This window comes from Castanea sativa, chromosome 1, assembly GCF_040712315.1.
Source record: "Castanea sativa cultivar Marrone di Chiusa Pesio chromosome 1, ASM4071231v1".
Taxonomy (NCBI): Eukaryota; Viridiplantae; Streptophyta; class Magnoliopsida; order Fagales; family Fagaceae; genus Castanea; species Castanea sativa.
The window spans coordinates 51,143,009-51,163,381 of NC_134013.1; the positions used below are offsets into that span (position 1 = coordinate 51,143,009).

The window sequence follows — 20,373 nt, forward strand, 5'->3', positions numbered from 1 at the left end:
GGGCGCAAGAAGTCACAACACAGATCAAAAGGGGGTGACAGTTTAGAATTGCATGAAATTTAGCAGATTGAAGGGAAAAGGTGTTCTGATCCAGATTCATAAGATGCCATGAACGTTGCCAAAATTTAGGCAAATTCCTTCATTAAGGCCCCGAAAATAGTGTTTTTACTATTTATAGTAATATTTGTTTTTCCTTAATAACTTTTAGTTTAAAATTCAAAAAAAGGTTCTGTCTATTTTGGGATGACCCTTAAGGTTAGTAGTTTATGATTCTGCATTTAACTCAATTTTGTCATTTTTAAATTTTGGTATTTTGTCACCTAATCGCGTAATTAATGCAAATTAGAGTTTTTAGACGTTTTTCTTAGTATTTATATGTTTTGTAGCCGTCAGAGGCAAATTAGACTATTATCAATAAACACTGACTTTTGTCAAACTATTTCTCTGGTGGATTTCAGTTTTCTTCTCCTTGTGGATTCAAGGAAACTCCTCGTGGATTCGAGAATTACTACCAAGAACTAACAGTTTAGTTTATGTTCCATCAAAAGAGTATCGTGTGTACTTTCTTTAGGCTTCCATGACACCACCTCCAGTCCACTATCATCTTTTGTGAAATTTCTTGTCATCAACCTAAACCAGGCCAACCTTCAGTTCCTCATATTTGCGTATCCACTACAAGAGAACGAAGTTTATATCTATATCCTCCAGTGGCGACTCCAGGAATTTTGTCCAGGGTGTTCCTATTCCACTTTGAAAAAATTTTGGGTCATTTCGGTCTATTTCGGGAGTTTCGGGATTTTTCGGTAAATACCGGCTGACATTCAAAATTTGGCAAGCATGAAGTTTGTACTTAAAAAAAAAAATTCTTAATACCAAAACAAATTTGCATTCTGTACACCGAAAAACCTCAAAAGGAAAAAAAAAATTAAAAAAATAAAAAGAAAAGAAATTTATGAACAAAGGTACCGGCACAATAAACTATAATTTCATTTGAAATATTAATAAAATTATTAATTATTGTTGTTTAGTTGTTTCATAAATTTGTTTGTCTTTTATAAATTATAATTTGTTGTATTGTTGTTTCATTAATTATTAAATTATTAATTGTTGTTTAGCCGAACATAATTTAATTTGTTTGTCTTTTATAATGTATTAGTTAATTAAATTATTAATTATTGGTGTTTAGTTGCTTCATTCATTTTTTTTTACTAATTATTAGGAGTCTAGCACACACCCCACTGTGCGTTAGCACACACCTCATGTGTGCACACACGTCTGTCTCTACATGCCTTTTAGTTCAAAATTTGTTTGGTATAAAATTTTTGAAGGTATTCCTGATATTATTTGAGGGTGTTCCTATTTTTTTTTAAAGGTAAACAAATAAAAAAATTAAATTATTATATATAAAAAAAAATTCAAGCCAAAGTGTTCCTAGAAACACCCTGGCTTCTGAGTGGCGTCGCCACTGATATCCTCTGCAAAATTTTTAACGTTAGATGCATGGGAGTTTATGTGCACACCTACCATTTGTGCGCCATCACGTGATTCTTTGCTCAAACATTTTTTACAATCTTGTAATTCTGATCACTTTTTTACTCGATTTCAAAGTTCACATATAACTTGCATTAAAAAATTAAATGAATAATTCATGTTTCACTATTTTAGACAGCATATTGACATAGCTAAGGAAAATTCTATATTTTCCATAGAATATTCATATTTTAACAAATATATTAACTATATTCAATCACTTTCATGATTGCCACTCCCCTTCTCCTTCATCTTACCTTCCTCGTCCAAAGTTTCCACTCCCACCCAGCACAGGTTTTCCTCGTCCAAAGTCAAGGATGGAACACCCTTGATCCGTGATGTTGGGCATGCATGGCTAGGACTAGACAAAACCAATATAGATGGTTTTAGTGATGTCTGTTGCATATGATAGTTGCTTTGTTGTACAAAGTTACAAGAATAGTTTCATTTGAATCACATGACAAAAAGTAATTGTGGAACACGTAAATCATTACATTTTTTTTCCATACCACGTAAATCATTACATTAGTCACACTCACAAATAATGTAAATTAATCATCTCTTGTAAAGCCATTAGGGTATGAAAGGGTGGATTTTATGTTGTTTTGCTTTTTTCATTTCATCTGGCATTATGTATTATTAGTTATGTTACTTGTTGTAAATAATATATTTAAGTAGATATTACTAATTCAAATACTTATGGTAGTAGTATCATTCGAATCTCGCAATGGGAGGTGCTTAGAAAAAAAAAATTTCATACTCTTGTCTCATGCTTACTAGCGTCATCGATGGGATTGAGTGCATAAATATGGCTCATCTGGATCTCTTGCTCACGCCCATGTGAAAGACGTTAACTAAGGTCACCTCTACACATTTTTTATTCATAAAAAAAAAGTGCAAGTACTTATGGAAATTGTATAATGCTGTTGGAATAGTTTTTTATTACATCTAATTTGGTTTTGGACTTGAACATTATCAAATAATTAATTGTTTAGTTAAAAAATATTTAACTATTTATATAAACCCATCCCATATAAATTCCTTCTTATTGCCCCCGAAAATGCATTCCGCAAGAATTCAAACAAAATGATAATAGCAAACACAATTTCATTCTACAAAATTACAAACAAAATTTTTTTTATACCAAACACAATTCATTCAACAAAATTACTTTTCAAAAAAGTTTCAGTATAATACCAAACACAATCTTAAATAAAAGATACATAATATCATAATGCATTTTTTTAGAATGTACTATATATACTCCCATGGTATAGAGAATCCGAAGCAGCCTATCTGTTCGATCCTCTCCCAATAATCAGTTTAATACGACATGCATTCGAGACACAGCCAAAAATGATACTGCCATACGACGTAGATGTAGGGAATTTTCATAAATTCCTAAACCTATGAGAACAAAATATAGAGAAAAACATACGCAAAAAAAAAAAAAAAAAAACACACGTACAAGACAGTATTTACATGGTTCGGCAATTTGCCTACATCCACGGAGTTGCAGGGATTTCACTATTATCAAGGAAAAATACAAAGGTGCGGCTACAATCAATTTTCTCCATGGACTAAGCCTTAGAAAATCTCCCATTAAAAACCACGCAACATTATTCAAGTCGAGTCGGGTCGTCAATCAGATCAAACATAAACTAAGCTCCACAAAGCCCAACAGTAGAACCATATATGCACGCACAAGGTACTTTTTTTTTATAGGAAGACTAAAACTTTATTTATGATAATAAACAACTAGTTACATCATGGACAAGAGCTTGTTCTAAAAAACAATGACACTCTTCAATCCAAACAGAGAAATCATCCAAGCCTAGAGCTTGTTAGGCCAATAAATGAGCAGGCCTATTGCCTTGCCTTTTAACATGGGAGAAACACACTTTCCTAAAATCATTACATTCCGCTAATATCCCATATATCAGACTAGAAACAGTTAGTGGAGCATTAGAAACTTGCTTTAAAGCCTGTACAACAATCAATGAGTCCCCTTCTAAAACCAAGTCCCTGATTCCCATCTGCTTTGCAAATATTATACCGGCTTCAAATGCCTTTCCTTCAGCTTCAACAGTCCCCAGAGGAGCATGGAATATCTGACTTAACCCTGCAATGAAATTTCCTTCATGGTCTCGAATAATTACACCAACACCCACAGCTTTTTGAGCCATAAACCTTGCAGCATCCACATTAACTTTGTAAGAAGGAAAAGTAGGAGGAGTCCAAGCTACTTCCAAATGATTTGGTGGATTCACTGACACTTTATTTGCTGCCCAATATTCATCTAAATAGCTCTTGCACCAGTCAACCAGCTTCACACCTGCTTTCCGTGGCTTCCCATGAAACATTTTATTCCTATTAGACCATAAAGCCCATGCAATAGTTATAGCTAGACCCACATCCTCTACACTCCAACCTGCTTCCATAATAATATACCATAAAAAGTCAAAATAGCTTCTAAAAGGAACCGCAGATAATGGACTAAGGAAGGATGAATGAGCCCCAAGTGTCTCTAGCTTTTGAACACTCCCAAAAAAGATGATAAAAAGATTCTGCACATAGCCCACATTCCTCACAATTGCTGTCCTCTTAAGATTTTCCTTGCAACCAAATTAGCTTTAGTTGGCAAAATGTACCGGGCTGCTCTCCAAGCAAAATGTCTGATCTTGTGAGGGATTTGGCAAGACCATAATTGTTTCCAGAAGCTACGCAAATGACCACCATCAGAAGTAGAACCAGCTCCGTCGTCTTCCTCTATATTTAAAGCCAAGTTATAAGCACTTCGAACTGAAAATAGTCCAGTTGAAGTTGCTGCCCAAACCTGTTTGTCATTCGGCAATCTAATGCTCAAAGGAATGCTTGCAATCTCATCAGCTTCAAAAGGAAGGAAAATTCTATTCAACTTATTCAGATTCCAGCATTTCTGGTCTGCATCGATTAAATCACTGACTCTAGAGATCAAAGGAAACGAACCTCTTGGCGAAATTATCTTATGTGTAGAGGAGCTAGGTACCCAACTATCCTCCCAAATCTTGATATTTCTACCATTTCCCACACGCCAGCATAACCCTTTCTGAACAATCTTTTGAGCAGCCATTAAACTTCGCCAAACAAATGATGGTTTTCTCCCTATAGATGCATGCACAAAGTCACAATCTGGAAAATATTTTGCCTTGAAGACTTGATAGACTAAGGAGTTATGATCAACTTGAGGCCGCCAACCCTGCTTTGCTAAGAGTGCCAAATTAAAATGTTTCAAATGTTTAAAACCCATTCCTTCACAAGCTTTAGGAACACACATTTTATCCCAACTTAACCAGGCCTTTTCCGTTCGTCCTGTTTTTTCCCCCACCAAAAATTCCTTACCATACTAATCAGTTCATCACAAAGGGAATCAAGAATTTTAAAACAACACATGGAATAAGTTGGGATGGCCTGAGCCACAGCCTTAATCAACACCTCCTTACCTGCTTTAGAAAGCAACTTCTCTTTCCAACCAGCCAATTTCTTCGCCAATTTTTCTTTGATATCATTAAAGGAGTTTCTTTTGTTTCTACCAACCAAAGAAGGGAGACCAAGATACTTCTCATGTTGACGAATGATTTGGGCACCAAATCTTGTTTTAATCTCCTCTTTAACTTCATCCCTTGTGTTTTGACTAAAAAAGAGAGAAGTTTTAGCCCTATTCATTTGCTGACCCGAAGCCTCTTCATACACTTTAAAAATTTGCTACAAGGAGTCACATTCTTCCAAACTGGCTCTACAGAAAATAAGACTATCATTAGCAAAAAATAGATGTGAAATACTAGGGCCCCCCCCCCCCCCCAACACACTGCAACTCCCTCCATATTCCCACACTGCACAGACTGTTTGATTAGAGCAGATAAACCCTCAGCTCAAATAAGGAGACAAGGGGTCTCCTTGACGCAACCCTCTAGCTGGAACAATACACCCACATGAAACACCATTTATACGAACAGAATAAGTAACAGTAGAAATGCATTGCATCATGAGATCACGCCACCTTGAATTAAAACCCAAACGTTCCATCATTTTGTCCAAATAAGTCCATTCCACCCTATCATAAGCCTTACTTATATCTAATTTGAGTGTCATCACACCAAGTTGCCCACTCTTCTTTTGACTAATGTGATGCATTGTCTCAAAAGCCACCAATACATTGTCAGTAATTAATCATCCTTGCACAAAAGCATTTTGACAATCACTAATAACAGATGGCAAGATTTTTTTAAGTCTATTAGCCAAAATTTTTGAAGCTAGCTTATAAACAACATTGCACAGGCTTATGGGTCGATATTTTGTAACACGCATAGGGTTTTTAATTTTTGGTACTAGCACAATTTGGGTATCATTAAATTTTGGAGGACAAATACCAAAATTTAAAAAATCCAAAACTGTTTTAGTAACAACTTGCCCAACAGTAGGCCAAAAATGCTGGAAGAATAAAGGAGGCATCCCATCTGGTCCAGGAGATTTCAGAGGATACATTTGTATTAAATTATTAATTGTACATTTCTCATCTCTTCCTTTTCCTCTATAAAAGTGAGGAGCCTTGTAACTGAATAAATTAATTAATTAATTAATCGTTGTGAAAAGTACCGACTGACTTGCGCAACCTGATTTTTTCACTAAAGTTTAAAAAGAGTTCTCTAGGTATTAATACTGGTGTCTTTTGTCTCTCTCTGTGATTTGCCCTATGAGTTTGTATCTTTCATTTTCTCTTCTATTCAGAGGCGGAGCCATTAGCCAAGGGGGGCAATTAAACAAAGGCAGTCTTCTTCTATTCAAGTGTTTATCCCTTTTTCATTCTTTCTTTTTTGCACGGCATTTCAATATATTTCCCATCTTTTACCCAAAATAATTATTTTTTAAAATTAAAAAATAAACAATTAAATTTTTAAAAAAATTAAAAATCTAATATTCTTGTACCGTAATAAAACCCTAAAACTTCCACTATCTTTTTTTTTCTACTCCATCTTTTGACTTTTCAGTTTCAAACCCTAGGCTTTTGTTATAAACCAAAGTTTTATATAATTCAAAGAATATTAGAAAAATAAATTTTGAATTCTATGCATATTTTAAGGGTTCAGTTAGCCGGCCCGTGCTTAGGACAGTCATTAATAGACCATTTTAGAAATTTTTTATAAAATCCATGTGTATATACACACACATATATATAATAGTAATTTCAAAATTGTATTGCCAATGCATACTAATCCCAAAATTTAATATTTTGTTGCTGTAGACAAACTATAACAACTACCAAAACAATATTTGTAACGTTGATCTTTAAGTTTTGTTGTAGGTCTTTTTGGCTTGGTTTAAGAAATGGACAAAGTTGGCTACAACTCTCACTTAAAAAAATTAACATAGTTACGTATTTTGAAATATAATAGTTGAATTGCATGTTTTTTACACGTATGACAAATTTCGTGCTAATCAAATGTTATTTACTATTCAATCTATAAACATATTTTTAATGCATAATTTTAGACTTATAAAAATTGAAATTCAAACACTTGATTAATAAGATGACTATTGATCTTCAAAAATTTTCAAGCATAAAAAAATAAAAGAAGAAAATGTAAACTAATAGTAGATTTGTTAAAATTCACATTTAATAAAAAAATATTGAGTGGAGTTGAAATTTTTTTTTTTTTTTGGTAAGTTGCAATATATAAATCTAAGAGACAGAAACAAGGGATAATCATCCTTACTGATGGCAGAAAGAGCCGGGGGGGAATATTATCCTTATTAAAGAAAAAAGAAGATAAAGACATTATAGCAAACTTAGCAGTAGCGTGGGCTAAAGCATTGCAGGACCTCTTAACCCAAACAAAAGAAGGAGAGTCTAAAAACTTTTCCAATAGAGAGAGGATCAAAAACTCCTTTTGCATCGCCTTCAAAAATGACATGGGGCCAACCTTCACATCTTGCTAACTTAACAGCCCAAAGAAGTGCTTGGGCCTCTGCTTAGAGAGGAGGGATGGCATTGGTAATCCTGGCCCAGGCTTGGATGGCCTCACCACTTACCGTGGTGATTTCTGGCAAAGACAGCGAGGGAGACCTTGGAAGGCGATAGAGCTACATCAACATTGACATTGACTGTGATCCATACAGGGGGAGGGGGGACCAAGACAGAGGAGAAGGCTGAGGAGAAGGAGGCTCACTGAGAGCGAGCAACGCTTCTTTAAGCTTGTGGTGGATGTGGGTCACCAAGCGATGCAAGTCAATTGAAGCTTTGATAAAGATGGCGTTATTTCTGGTGGCCTAAATTTCTTCTAAGGTGAATGCCATATTAAGAGTCACGGCCCAAAATTTTTTCTAAAGATATAGCCATTACTTCTAAAGATTTTAGAATAGACTAATTAAAGAAAAAAATCATTCAATAACAAAAAAAATATTAATTTTATTACAAAACAAAGGGATGTAATTTTCTTTTGTTTCATATTTAAAAATTAACACATCTATTTGTAAGATTTATATAATAAAATTTATAATATATGTCACGTTATTATCCTTATGGGTATAAACACTTCCCCATCAATACTGTCTTTTGAATGTCAATGCATGTCTAGTGTTTGTCCTGCCTATTAACTATACATAAAAGACGATACTCCAACAATTGTATAGCCGTACAGGGACAATAGCTAAAAGAACTCATACATTAAGCACAAATGGACAATAGCTACCTCTTTCCAATTTGATGTACAACATATAGATAGCTAGATGCTTCATCAGATAATAAGATACAACATTCATTGCAATTTCTGCTAGTACTTAACCATGCAAAGTCGTAAATAGTAGCTAGGATCAGCATATGCTGAAATTATTACATGCAAGGACTAATATCAGTTTTTGCAAAGGTAAGCATCCAGTCCTTTGGACATCTTAACTGCGAAGTCCACATATTCTTCTGGATCAGGGGCATTAACATTAGCCTTCTCAAATTCCAGAGTCCACTCCACAGAGCCAGCACCCTCATGCACTTTGAGAACCTGAAATTTTTCCTTAAAACTCTTGTAAATCCTCAACACATCCCCTTGAATGACATTAAAAGTGATTGACATATCTCCATCGTCAATGTCTTCGATTTTTATTTTCGCTGTCATGGGAGTCCCTGACACAAATTCGCCAAAAAAAATATAGACTTAATTAATAGCAGATATAGACACAGAAAGTTAGGTGAGGAAATACTTATTTCTTTGGGAAATAACTTAAAAACTCTATGGTTTATAGCTTATTTCATATTAGGTTCTTAATGTTGTCAAATCATTCAAATTTAGGAAATCTTTCCAATTTGAAGCATTTGTCTATCTACAATTCATTATTCTAGACAGTAACAGTACAGAAAAAAGCGAAAGGAAAAAAAAATCACATAAGACTTTTCCATAAATAAATTTTACAATCATTTAGCAGAAAGAGGGTGGTGAGAGCCTAAATTCTTTTGTGTCTGCATGCTAGTACAATTTCTATGTTGCCTTTTCTTTTTACGCAATTTTTTATGAAGTGGAATGAACTTCAACAACCATCATACTACCAATTTATAGTCCTCGACTGCTCGTGATATAAAAACCGAAGTATCAAAAGTAGAGCATTTATTCCATAATCCTTTAGTAATTTCCTTTTCACTTACATAAAATTGATTCTGTCGACTTGTGGTGTCTAGAATATTTAGGAACTTTGCAGCATGCATTAATCATGTGAGCGGATAAGTAAATCTCTTGAAGTATTGAACAGATTCATCTCATCCCTTCACTTCCGAGTCCAAATCTTCTATCCATCTCTTCCTGCTTCATTATGTACTTCACAAATAAAAACATGTTATATGTCCATCTAATTTATTAAATGCTACATTTATGCCTTCTATTATTTCAATTACCTAAATATGATGGGTTATTTATTTATTTATTTTAGAAAATTGAAATAATAGAAGGCATAAATTTAGCATTTAATAAATTAGATGGACATGTGACATGTTTTTATTTATGGAATATATAGTGGAGCAGGAATAGTAGTACAGAATATTTAGACTCTTCACTTTCTATACTAGAAAGTTCCATAATTAATTATGAAGGGATCAAAATAAAATATTTCCCTTCATGTATTAGTCCCAAATTCTTAGCAACATAACAGATGGAGCGTTCCCCTTTTTACCATGTATAAATTTATAATCCCTATCTAACTGCTTTCAGTTTGTATTTGGCAAAAATTATTTTTACTAGCTTATTTTTACTACTATTTATGAGCCCAATTGAACTTTTTGGTACTATTTATAGATCTCACTGTTCTATTTCAGCTAACTTTTTCCTTTATTTACAGTATTTTCAGCAAAAAAAAAATCAGTTTCAGTAAAATAAGCGGATCTCAAAAAGACTCTCAATATCTTAGATTAATGACAAATAAGGAATGAAAGAGTGAAGAGAATATAAAATATAGGATAAGAGCAAAGTAGATGAAGTAGAGAATACAATAAGAATATTATGTGATAGTAGATTACCTATTAACTTAAAGAGAAATTTTATAAGACATAATACCAGTTATGCTTTATGGTACAAAATGTTTGGCTATTGAGAAGCAACATACTTATAAAATGAGTTTAACTGGAATAAGAATATTAAGATGAATAAATATAAGTACATGAAAAGATAAGATTCAAAGTTAGAAAATTCACTTAAAGATAAGATCATAATTGGAATGGCTCCTATTGATGAAAAGATAATTTAAAGCTATTTAAGATAATTTGGTCATGTTCAGAGGAAAATGGTTAATGTAGTAATAAGAAAGAGTGTGCCTATTCGAGTTGAGGCAACCAAAAATAGGTAATGAAAGATCCAAAATAACATTAGTAGAACTTTGTAGAAGTAGTAAAAACATGACAGCTCAATTAAAAAAAAAAAAAAAACTGAAAATATGACTTTAGATTTAATATAGAATGGCAAACGAGTAATTTTAGGATCACACATTTTACCACGTTATTTTCTACAACCATCATATGTAGTAGACTGTCATTTTTATATAAACCCACCATATTTTCCACCATTCACAACTTATCATGTCAAAGTTGTGATGCCAAAGTGTGTGGTATATGTGTGTGTGTGAGTGTGATTGACTCTCACTAATATGTTAAGTTATAGCAAAACCCCACAAATTTGGGACTAGACTTGATCGTTGACACTGTATATTGCCATATCAGCATATCTAGCCAAATTTCAATTTTGAAAATAATTTATAGAAAGGTATAAATAATTATAATTTACCGAGGTCATATTTCCAATGGGTCAGACAGCCAGCCCTGACCTCATCTCCGTCTTGTATTTGAAAGCTCTTAATGTTTTGGGGGAACATTTGAACCAAACGATGCATGTTGTTCCTAAAGAAGCCATAGTACTTTTCTACATCTGCCTTTATCTCCACTTGTGCCTCGAGCCTGGCAATCGAACTGTCAGCCATTACTTAAGCAGCCACCAAAACCAAATGTTGGACAACTTATAAAACTATGTGGTAATGAAACTAATCCTTGAATTGCTTTTATAGTTAACCGAATTCGTATCAAAGTTTTTAGAATATTACCAAGTGGGTTTTATGGTTTGCAACTTGTTTTGGTACCTTTTCCATATTATCTTTTTATTATAACTAATAGTCTTTGTTATAGGATATTGAGCATGTCACTTTCTCTGTGATACGTATCTAGGCTTTGAATTCGATTACAAATGAATACGGGTAAAGTTTAGGCCCCGGGGAAGAATATACCTAGATCTCATACATACGTTGATATATGCATGTCCCTAGTTTACTTAGATCACTTTATATAATGAGTTTAACAGAGACCGTAATTGCTGTTCCAAAATTGTAAAAATTTAGGTAAAATCTCAAAGCAGTGCTCCAATTAGGCCCTACACGTGGTACCCATCATGGAGCCCACCTCCTATGCGAGTGTCCGATATATAAGAAGGATTTTGCTAATTTACACAATAATTAATTATTTTTGGAAAAAAATTTCTCGAAAATTGAAAAGTATTGACAGCTTTATGTTATTTACCAAAAATTGATGTCTTAATGTGTGCTGGTTCAACTACTAAAATAGTGAGTCATATTAGATGATAGGTTGAGTATTTTTAAAATCGCCAAAACTTGATCCAATAAATATATATATATATATATATATATATATATATATATATATATATATATATATGTTTTTGTTTTTATTTTTGTTAACTCCATGATTTACGTGTGTTAACATGAAAATGAATGATACATTCCGAACATATTTGTAAGTATATATAGTGACATGAATATGGTACTCATAACTTTTCTTTTTCTTTTTTTAAGAAAAAAATAGAAAACACTCACAGCTTCAAATGTGTGTGCTTTAATCTATGGGAAAGTTGATCGCTTTATGTGATTTCCTTCAGTAATTTATAGGTTTTAGAGAAAATACAACATAAATTTATCTGTAAATGGTAAAATAAATTTTATGTTCAATTTATAACACATAACTAAAACTAAACCGTTAAAACCTTCCAAATTTTCAACTAATCTGCCATTTTTTTTAACTTGATGGGTTGGTGGTAGTTTGGAATTTTTCCAACCCACCAATGATGAATTAGCTAAAAACTTTCCCCTCAACCTAGCCAATTTGACTCGCTCAGAGTCCTAGCAAATAGGCTTCTCTTATGGCTCCAATTTATGTCATCATACGATTAGTGGCGACGCCACTCAGAAGCCAGGGTGTTCCTAGGAACACCCTGGCTTGAGTTTTTTTTTTTTATATATAATAATTAAATTTTTTTTATTTGTTTACCTTTAAAAAAAATAGGAACACCCTCAAGCAATATCAGGAACACTCTCAAAAATTTTATGCCAAACAAATTTTGAACTAAAAGGCATGCAAAAGCAAAGGTGTGTGCACACATGAGGTGTGTGCTAACGCACAATGGGGTGTGTGCTAGACTTCTAATAGTTAGTAAAAAAATGAATGAAGCAACTAAACACCAATAATTAATAATTTAATTAACTAATACATTAAAAAGACAAACAAATTAAATTATGTTCGGCTAAACAACAATTAATAATTTAATAATTAATGAAACAACAATACAACAAATTATAGTTTATAAAAGACAAACAAATTTGTGAAACAACCAAACAACAATAATTAATAATTTTATTAATATTTCAAATGAAATTATAGTTTATTGTGTCTGTACCTTTGTTCATTAATTTCTTTTCGTTTTATTTTTTTAATTTTTTTTTTCCTTTTGAGGTTTTTCGGTGTACAGAATGCAAATTTGTTTTGGTATTAAGAAATTTTTTTTTTTTAAGTACAAACTTCATGCATGCCAAATTTTGAATTTCGGCCGGTATTTACCGAAATGTCCCGAAACACCCGAAATAGACCGAAATGACCCAAAATTTTTTCAAAGTGGAATATGAACACCTTGGGCAAAATTCCTGGAGTCACCACTGCATACGATAAAAGAGAGTTATGGGCTATATTTATGAACTTCCAATTGCTTCAAACAAAAGTTTAAGAGAAGCTACATTGGTGATTTAGATTTTACTTGGTGTAAAGTTTTTGATTGCTTATTTAAATAGTGTTAAAATATAGTTTTTGGTACCTTTTATGTTAAATATGTGACAAAAAATTGAAAGCTGACTTTAAAATTTTGAAGGGGAAAAAAAACTGTGATGCCCCAATTTGATTGATTGTGTGATATGTGTGGGTGTGTGATGAGTCCCACATCAGGTATTTACTGGGTTGAACTGGACTTTATTAACAACTACAAGGAGCCTCAATTGTGACTAGTTCTTTTGAGGTATAGCGCAGATGTAGCTAGCGCTTTTTCTTGGGTCGTTACATATGGTATCAGAGCCGACCTGGTAACCCCGTGTGGGCTCGGAGACACTACCCCACAAAGTGGGCCCTAACGAGGACGTTAGGGATTTAAGTGAGAGAGATTGTGATACTCCAATTTGATTGATTGTGTGATGTGTGTGGGTGTGTGATGAGTCCCACATCGGGTATTTACTAGGTTGAACTGGGCTTTATTAACAACTACAAAAAGCCTCAATTGTGACTAGTCCTTTTAAGGTATAGCACAGATGTGGCTAGCGCTATTCCTTGGGTCGTTACAAAAACAAAACAAGATATGAGACAACAAACAAAAAGCTAAACATTTTTAGGCCTAACAGGTCCTAGTTTGCACAGGATGCTATTATTTGTTAGATAGTAATGCTTTCAAATGCCTTTCAATTTTCAAATGCTTGGAACAAAGGTGTTATAAAAATTAAAGTGGACCCTGATTCAGCATCCATTATAAACAGGGGCGGCGGCACTTGAAGGCCAGGGTAGTAAATTAAAGTGGACCCCGATTCAACATCCATTATAAACAAGGGCGGCGGCACTTGAAGGCCAGGGTGGTCACAGGACCACCCTGACCTGAAATTATATATATAATAATTTAAAATTTTATATTTGTCTACCCTTCAAAAAAAATTTGAGAACATCCTCAAATTTTTTTTTATGCCAATAAAATTAAACCTTGCTCTATAATTTGTTTTACTTAACAATATATTGAGGCTTTCAAGCAAAAAGAAGCCCAAAAAAAAATTTTGAACTAAAATCTGAAGAAAAAAAATTATAACATAGCAAACTCAAATGCCCAATAGACCCTATAAAAAAGCTCAAGATCAATCTCTTTTATTAGAGTGTGTAATTTATGCTTCTTAAAGAACACCTTGAAAAAATTTCCTAGAGCCGCCACTGATTATAAAATCGGTCCATAATGCGTCCATAATGCAATGTACTATGTTATTAAACTTTAAAGGGAACAAGACCATGAAAGTTGTTAGATGTTAGTGCTTTCAATTGCTCGGGATAAGGGTATTACAAAAATTGAAGTGTAAACTGATTCATCTTCCATTATAAATGAGTAACTTTAATGAGTGTCTTTAAATACCCGTACCCGAAATCAAAAATAAATTTGTTCATCACCTATAGTGGGAAAAAAGTATCTTTAAATATCAATTATATGCAACATTTTTCTTACGTTGTGTGAACTCTAGCCACCCATAGGCTTCACACAATATAATAGAGGTATGGCATATTACCAATGCATAAGAGATGCACCTCTTGTAGTCGAGAATTTTCTCACGCTATTATGATTGTTTTATAGCAATAATAGCCACTGCAATAGGTATAAGATTTAACAACGATTTTTTTTTTCTAGATATATTGAAAAAAAAAAAAAAGGAGAGACAATAAGGCTACAAAGGATCCTAGTATAAAATTAGCACTTCTCACATTACATAAATATATGAAAGCACTTACTGCAACCAAACAAGGCTTCAACAAAACATAAAGGAAAATTTCCAAATAAACTTTTTACAGAAAAGACAAATCACCTAAATTTGGTTCCACAAACTTAATCTAAAGCCCAAACTCAATCGATCTCGGCAAGATTTGGAAATCGATTCAAACAATTTTTTTCGATGTGAGAGAGAGAAAAGGTGTTTGGTTAAGTCTAATCGAACCAAAGAGGGAGTAGCTCCACCAGCAACAGTGACTAACAACAGTGACTAGTGGTGGCACAGAAGAAGCTTTTTCCTTGTTTCAGCCATGGAGTTGTGAGAAGAGAGAGAAAAATGAGATAGAGAAGAGGGCTTCTAAGAGTTTAAAAATCATCATGACAACAGCGAGTGGTGACAACCGATGAGAGGAGCTCAAATCTTTGGCTATGGAGGCCTCAATGTGAGAGAGGGTTAGAAGGATTTACAATTTAAAATTGTGAAAAAAAGAGAGAGAAAGCTCAAGAAAATAAATAACATGAAACGAGGGGTCAAGGACTTGAGAATTATGGGTTTTGGTGTTAGAATAGTTGAAATTTGGGGGGAAAAAAACTTGGTACCCATTGGATACCCAACAGGTTTACCCATTAATACTCATTTAATTGGTTAACCATTTGAGTCCTTACCCATTTAACCAAATCTTTAATTGAGTTGAGTCAAAACTTATCCAATTTAAGTAGGTTATGAGTGGGTTCTTGGGTGTGGTTAAAAATTGTCACCCTATATATGGGCAATGAAAGCCAAGGGATTTTGAAACGTGAAGCACAAATGGCTATCCCATACTCACCATTGAATCCACCTTCCTAGTCCCTGTTTGTTGCCGTCAATTACTGTGTCTTTGTGTGAACCGCATCTCCACTAGAAGCCCACTAATACTCATCTTCGTTCACTACACCACCAAAGCCCACTACCACTAATACTCATCTCTGTTCACTGCTTCGAAAGTTTCTCCAAGTTGCCCTAAGTGTGTGTTTGTTTCCACTTTTTAAGCCCCTTTATGCGCGTTTGTAAAAGTGTACACTGTTTACGTGTTTGGCAACTTGAAAAAGTTGGCTTTAATGAAAAAGCGCGTTTCTCTACACTGAACTAAACGCGCATAAAATTTATGGGGGGCTTCGGACCATTTTGGAAAAGCGGAGTGCGCGTTATGAAGGTATCCATTGGACCACAGGTGATTTTACCCAACTAACCTTGCTTTACCATTTCTTTGCTTTACCCAAAACAGAACAAATACCCTTGATTTTACCCTTCTTTCTCTCTTTTTCTCACGCATTCCTCACAGAGCCTCTCATCTCTCATCTCTCTGCTCTGCGACCCATATGCAAACACGCACACACACATCAGTAAACAAAGCAAATTAAGACCCATATGCAAACACACACACACTCAAATGCAAAATCAACAGATCGTCGAAAGATGATGGATGAACGGAGCTAGGCTTCGAAGATGGGTGAGGAAGATGATGAATAGGGTCGACAGTGGTGCGTGGGTCGGCGACAATGCGTGAACTTCGATGCGATGGTGCGTGAGCTTCGGCGGCGGCGGTGAGGACGATGATGAATCGGTGAGGATGATGGATGAATCGATGACAGTTTGAGGAGGATGAGAGCTTGATGATGAATTGGTGGAGAGTCTGTCTTCTTCTTCTTCTTCTTTCTTCGTCTTCTTCTTCTTCTTCCATTTGGACTGCGTTGGGGACGAACAAGAATCAAGTAAAAAAAAAAGAGTGAGAGAACTGGAAAAAAAAAAAAAAAAAAAAGAGAGAGAGAGAGAGAGAGAATGATGAGAGCTGCTGGAATGTTCTCAAAGAAAAAGAAAATAAAAGAGGGGGGGTAGAGATAGGATACCGTGTGTGGAGGAGAAAAAAAAAAGAAAAAAAAAGTAGAGAAACAGAGCTGGAGAAAGAAAGACAGAGAGTTTTGGAATCAAGTGGAATGTGTAGAGAAAAAAAAGGAGAGGATGGAGATAATGGGTATACGTGTGTGGTGGAGAAAAATCAAGAGAAAAGAAAAAGAAAAAGAAAAAAAGGAAACGTGTGGATGATAGAAAGAAAGAAATGAATATAACAATTTAGAAATGCTATCGCAATATTTTCACAATAAATTTTAAGTAACATATTGTTATTAGTTAATATTGGTGGGCAAAAATATAATTTCAACGGTGGGTTCAAATTAGTAGTAACAACTTTTCACATAAATTTTGTTTGAAAATATTGCGAAAAATGTTATGAATATAACACTATTCATTGAAAAATATAATTGTTAGGAATGAATATAAAAAGAATAAATGATGTTAAAAAAAAAAGAATAAAGTTTTTAAGTTAGTACTATTTTTCTTCAAGAAAAAAAAAAAGTACTATTGACAGAATATTTTTATAACAATTTTATAATAAAATTTACATAGTAAGTTGTTATTAGTTCTCATCTAGACCTACTAATGACATTTTTTTTTCCTACCATTAACAACTTGTTATATAGACTTTATTGTGAAATTTTTATGAAAATATTGTATCCATAACTTACATTAAAAAAGGTAATTAAAACAAAGAATTCTCTTTATATAGACATTGTCCTTTTTAGTAATTTACCCCTCAAACTGCCACTTTTATAAGTGCCAACCAAACACTCAGCTTTTTCAAAAAGCACTTTTTAACAGCTTTTACCAAACACTCAGTTTTTTGAATCATACTGCACTTTTTGAAAACTCAACTTTTTCAAAAAGTCCAATTTCTAAAAGCTGAACCAAACTCACCATATCTATGATATCTTTTGATTGACTGGGAGTTGGATGGAAGTAATAATTGGAGAGAAATAGTGTGTGTGTGTGTGAAGAGGAAAGTATCTGAAACAAGGGAAACAAAATAAAAGAAAAAGGGAAAAAAAATAGTTTAATTATGAATTAATAAAAATATGTGGACGTGGCTTAAATGGACTCAAATCATCGTAGCTTTGAATAAAATGATTATATATCCTATTCCTATATCGCACGAGCCCGAAGCCATAGCAGCTGCTGCATGACATAAATCGCTCTCATTTCAGCGCGTGCGTGAGCCATAGTAAATACTTTGACACTTCTATTAGCACCACTTGTGACTGTCACCCCAATGATACACAGATGATCTATCAAAAGAAAAATGATAGACAGACGAATCCCACCACAAGTAGTGTATGAGATGAAACTGTTTCTGATTACCTGCCATTAAACCACAATTCAAGCTTATACCAACACTTAGCGACACTCGAGATGCAAAATAATAGGCCACATGTAAAAAACAATGACTAACCAATCAAATGTCTAATTCTTACAGGTTCATCTGCAACCGCATAAATACTGCAATGACCAACACTTCTCAAATCTTACCAATAAGTTCTCTTTCAAAACTTCAATTTCATCTCCCATTCAGTTCTCAATGTCATTGTCTCCTTACATGGAACCACAAATAATTGCAATAATCAAGAATATCAGAAACTTACTGATAAACAGAATTAACTCTCAAAACTTCATTTCTGTAATTCCTATTTCATAAGGTGAAACATGAAGTTATCTATGCACCTCACTTCAGCCAAAAATAGGCAGAATAATTCCACTTCCTTTGCCATTAGAGAGAGAGAGGGCATTCATAAATTTTGCTAATAAAAGTTCATACTTTACACATGTCTTTTTGATAAGTCATACTTCACACCTATGTCAACAACAGGGAGGCATGGTTTACACCAACAAGCAACTGAAAACTAAGATCACAGTTCGTCATTCAACACATGATCCCCATCTCCTCCTTACCCTCTCCCTTTTCTCACTAAATTTGGGGGATCAGATAAAAAGTTAAATCCAAGAGGCCATTAATCTCCAAATGTTGCAAATTCTACAAAAAAGAATGGCAACACAACTCTTTTTTTTTCCCCAACCATATTTACATACTGCTGCACCCTCAAATATCCATAGCATGCTACAAATTCTGATACCTAGCCCTCCCAGGGATAAAAAATGCACCATATAAATGCCATTTTACTACTGCAAGCATTCATATAAATATATAACTTGGTGAGTCTTCTGATCTTTTTCTTTCATATAAGTTAAAAGTTTGACCAAACCTGACAAAATGTATCCTTCTCAGCCAGGAAGTTTCCCTCTCCAAACCACTGCTACATGAAATTTACAAATTGACCCCAACAGGCTCAAAATGGCTTTGATCTACAAACTCTACATGGTGTTCATTTATAAAATGAAAGTTTCAGTTTTCTCAAAAATATACTCAAAAGTGTAGCTTCTTTGGCCCCTGAAACACATAAAACAAGCCAATACTTATGGTTGGCTATGGACCTTGAAATGAATACAGACTTACATTTCAACTAATTTTCTAAAATCATAAAATATTAGAATCATTTAGCTTGCAACTGCTTCTCCAAATATAAATGCCTCAAAACCTTAAACTGAATCTAAATACTATTATACTAGGAACATTTCAGGATGTTAGCAAGCACGGACATGAGCACGAGACACAATAATACTTGAAAAACAAGAACACGGTCATAATTATTTGATTATTAATTAATAATTAGTTCAGGTGTACTTTAGGGCATAATTTATTAGGAGCAATCAAATTTTTATTATTTATTTACTACAAATAAATCAACTTCAAAAATAAATAAATAAAATAGTGCAAATAAAGGATCATTTTTAACAATAACATTTTTTTTTTTGATAAGTAACAAGATTTATTGATATAAAAATAAAAAAAAAAACCTAGTACACTGGAAGCATACAGTGGTCAACAAATCAAGTACAAAAATTACATAAATCAAGAAAATCAAGAAAAGAAGAAAATGATTGGTTTCGCAAAGCTAACAACCAATCCAATAAAGTTCTAAAGAAAATAACTTAAGATCTAGCATCGATCTCTCATTATCTTCAAAAGACCGTAATATGTTAATAAATAATAGTTTTAACAATAACTTTATACTTGTAAAACAATTCATGTAAAAAAATAAAAGTAAAAAATATAACAGGACCATAATTTATTGGAATACAACAATCTTAAGCACTTCACCAAAACTATTATACTTTATAACAATTATAAATAAATAAAACCCTTTGTTTTGATAGATACGAGAAAATAGAACTCTCTAAAAACAAAAATGAGAAAAATAAAATATAAAAAAACATAGAGAACAAAACAGGGGAGAGTAGGCGAGACAGATGTAGAACTAAGAATGAGGAGCAATCAACAATAGAGCATTGACAAATCAGATGGTGTGATGGCCATGACAGGTTGCCAATCTGACAGTGAGGATGGCTGACAAGGTTGACAATGAGAAAGCTGAGGATCAACGATGGCGCAACATAGACAGAGTATGAGAGAGATGAGAGAAGCTATTCTAGAATGAGACAGAAAGAAATTTGTTTGAAGCATTTGTTCTATTGATTGATGGTCCTCGTTATCACAGTAGGAATGCA

The 20,373-nt window shown here is 33.6% G+C and overlaps 3 protein-coding genes across 3 annotated transcripts; all 3 read right to left on the minus strand.

The window, feature by feature from the left end:
* Nucleotides 1–3,374: 3,374 nt before the first annotated feature.
* Nucleotides 3,375–3,971, minus strand: LOC142629186 (uncharacterized). The gene has a single exon (XM_075803159.1). It carries the CDS (start codon nt 3,969–3,971, stop codon nt 3,375–3,377), a length of 597 nt encoding a protein of 198 aa, XP_075659274.1.
* Nucleotides 3,972–4,117: 146 nt separating this feature from the next.
* Nucleotides 4,118–5,703, minus strand: LOC142629196 (uncharacterized). Its single transcript, XM_075803166.1, has 3 exons — nt 5,502–5,703; nt 5,013–5,261; nt 4,118–4,674 (listed from the first exon to the last, which is right to left on the minus strand). The coding sequence occupies exons 1-3, from the start codon at nt 5,701–5,703 to the stop codon at nt 4,118–4,120; spliced, it is 1,008 nt and encodes a 335-aa protein (XP_075659281.1).
* A 2,680-nt stretch (nt 5,704–8,383) lies between these two features.
* Nucleotides 8,384–11,054, minus strand: LOC142605351 (MLP-like protein 34). Its single transcript, XM_075776817.1, has 2 exons — nt 10,827–11,054; nt 8,384–8,686 (listed from the first exon to the last, which is right to left on the minus strand). Exons 1-2 carry the CDS (start codon nt 11,017–11,019, stop codon nt 8,418–8,420), a joined length of 462 nt encoding a protein of 153 aa, XP_075632932.1. The 5' UTR covers nt 11,020–11,054; the 3' UTR covers nt 8,384–8,417.
* Nucleotides 11,055–20,373: the final 9,319 nt, after the last annotated feature.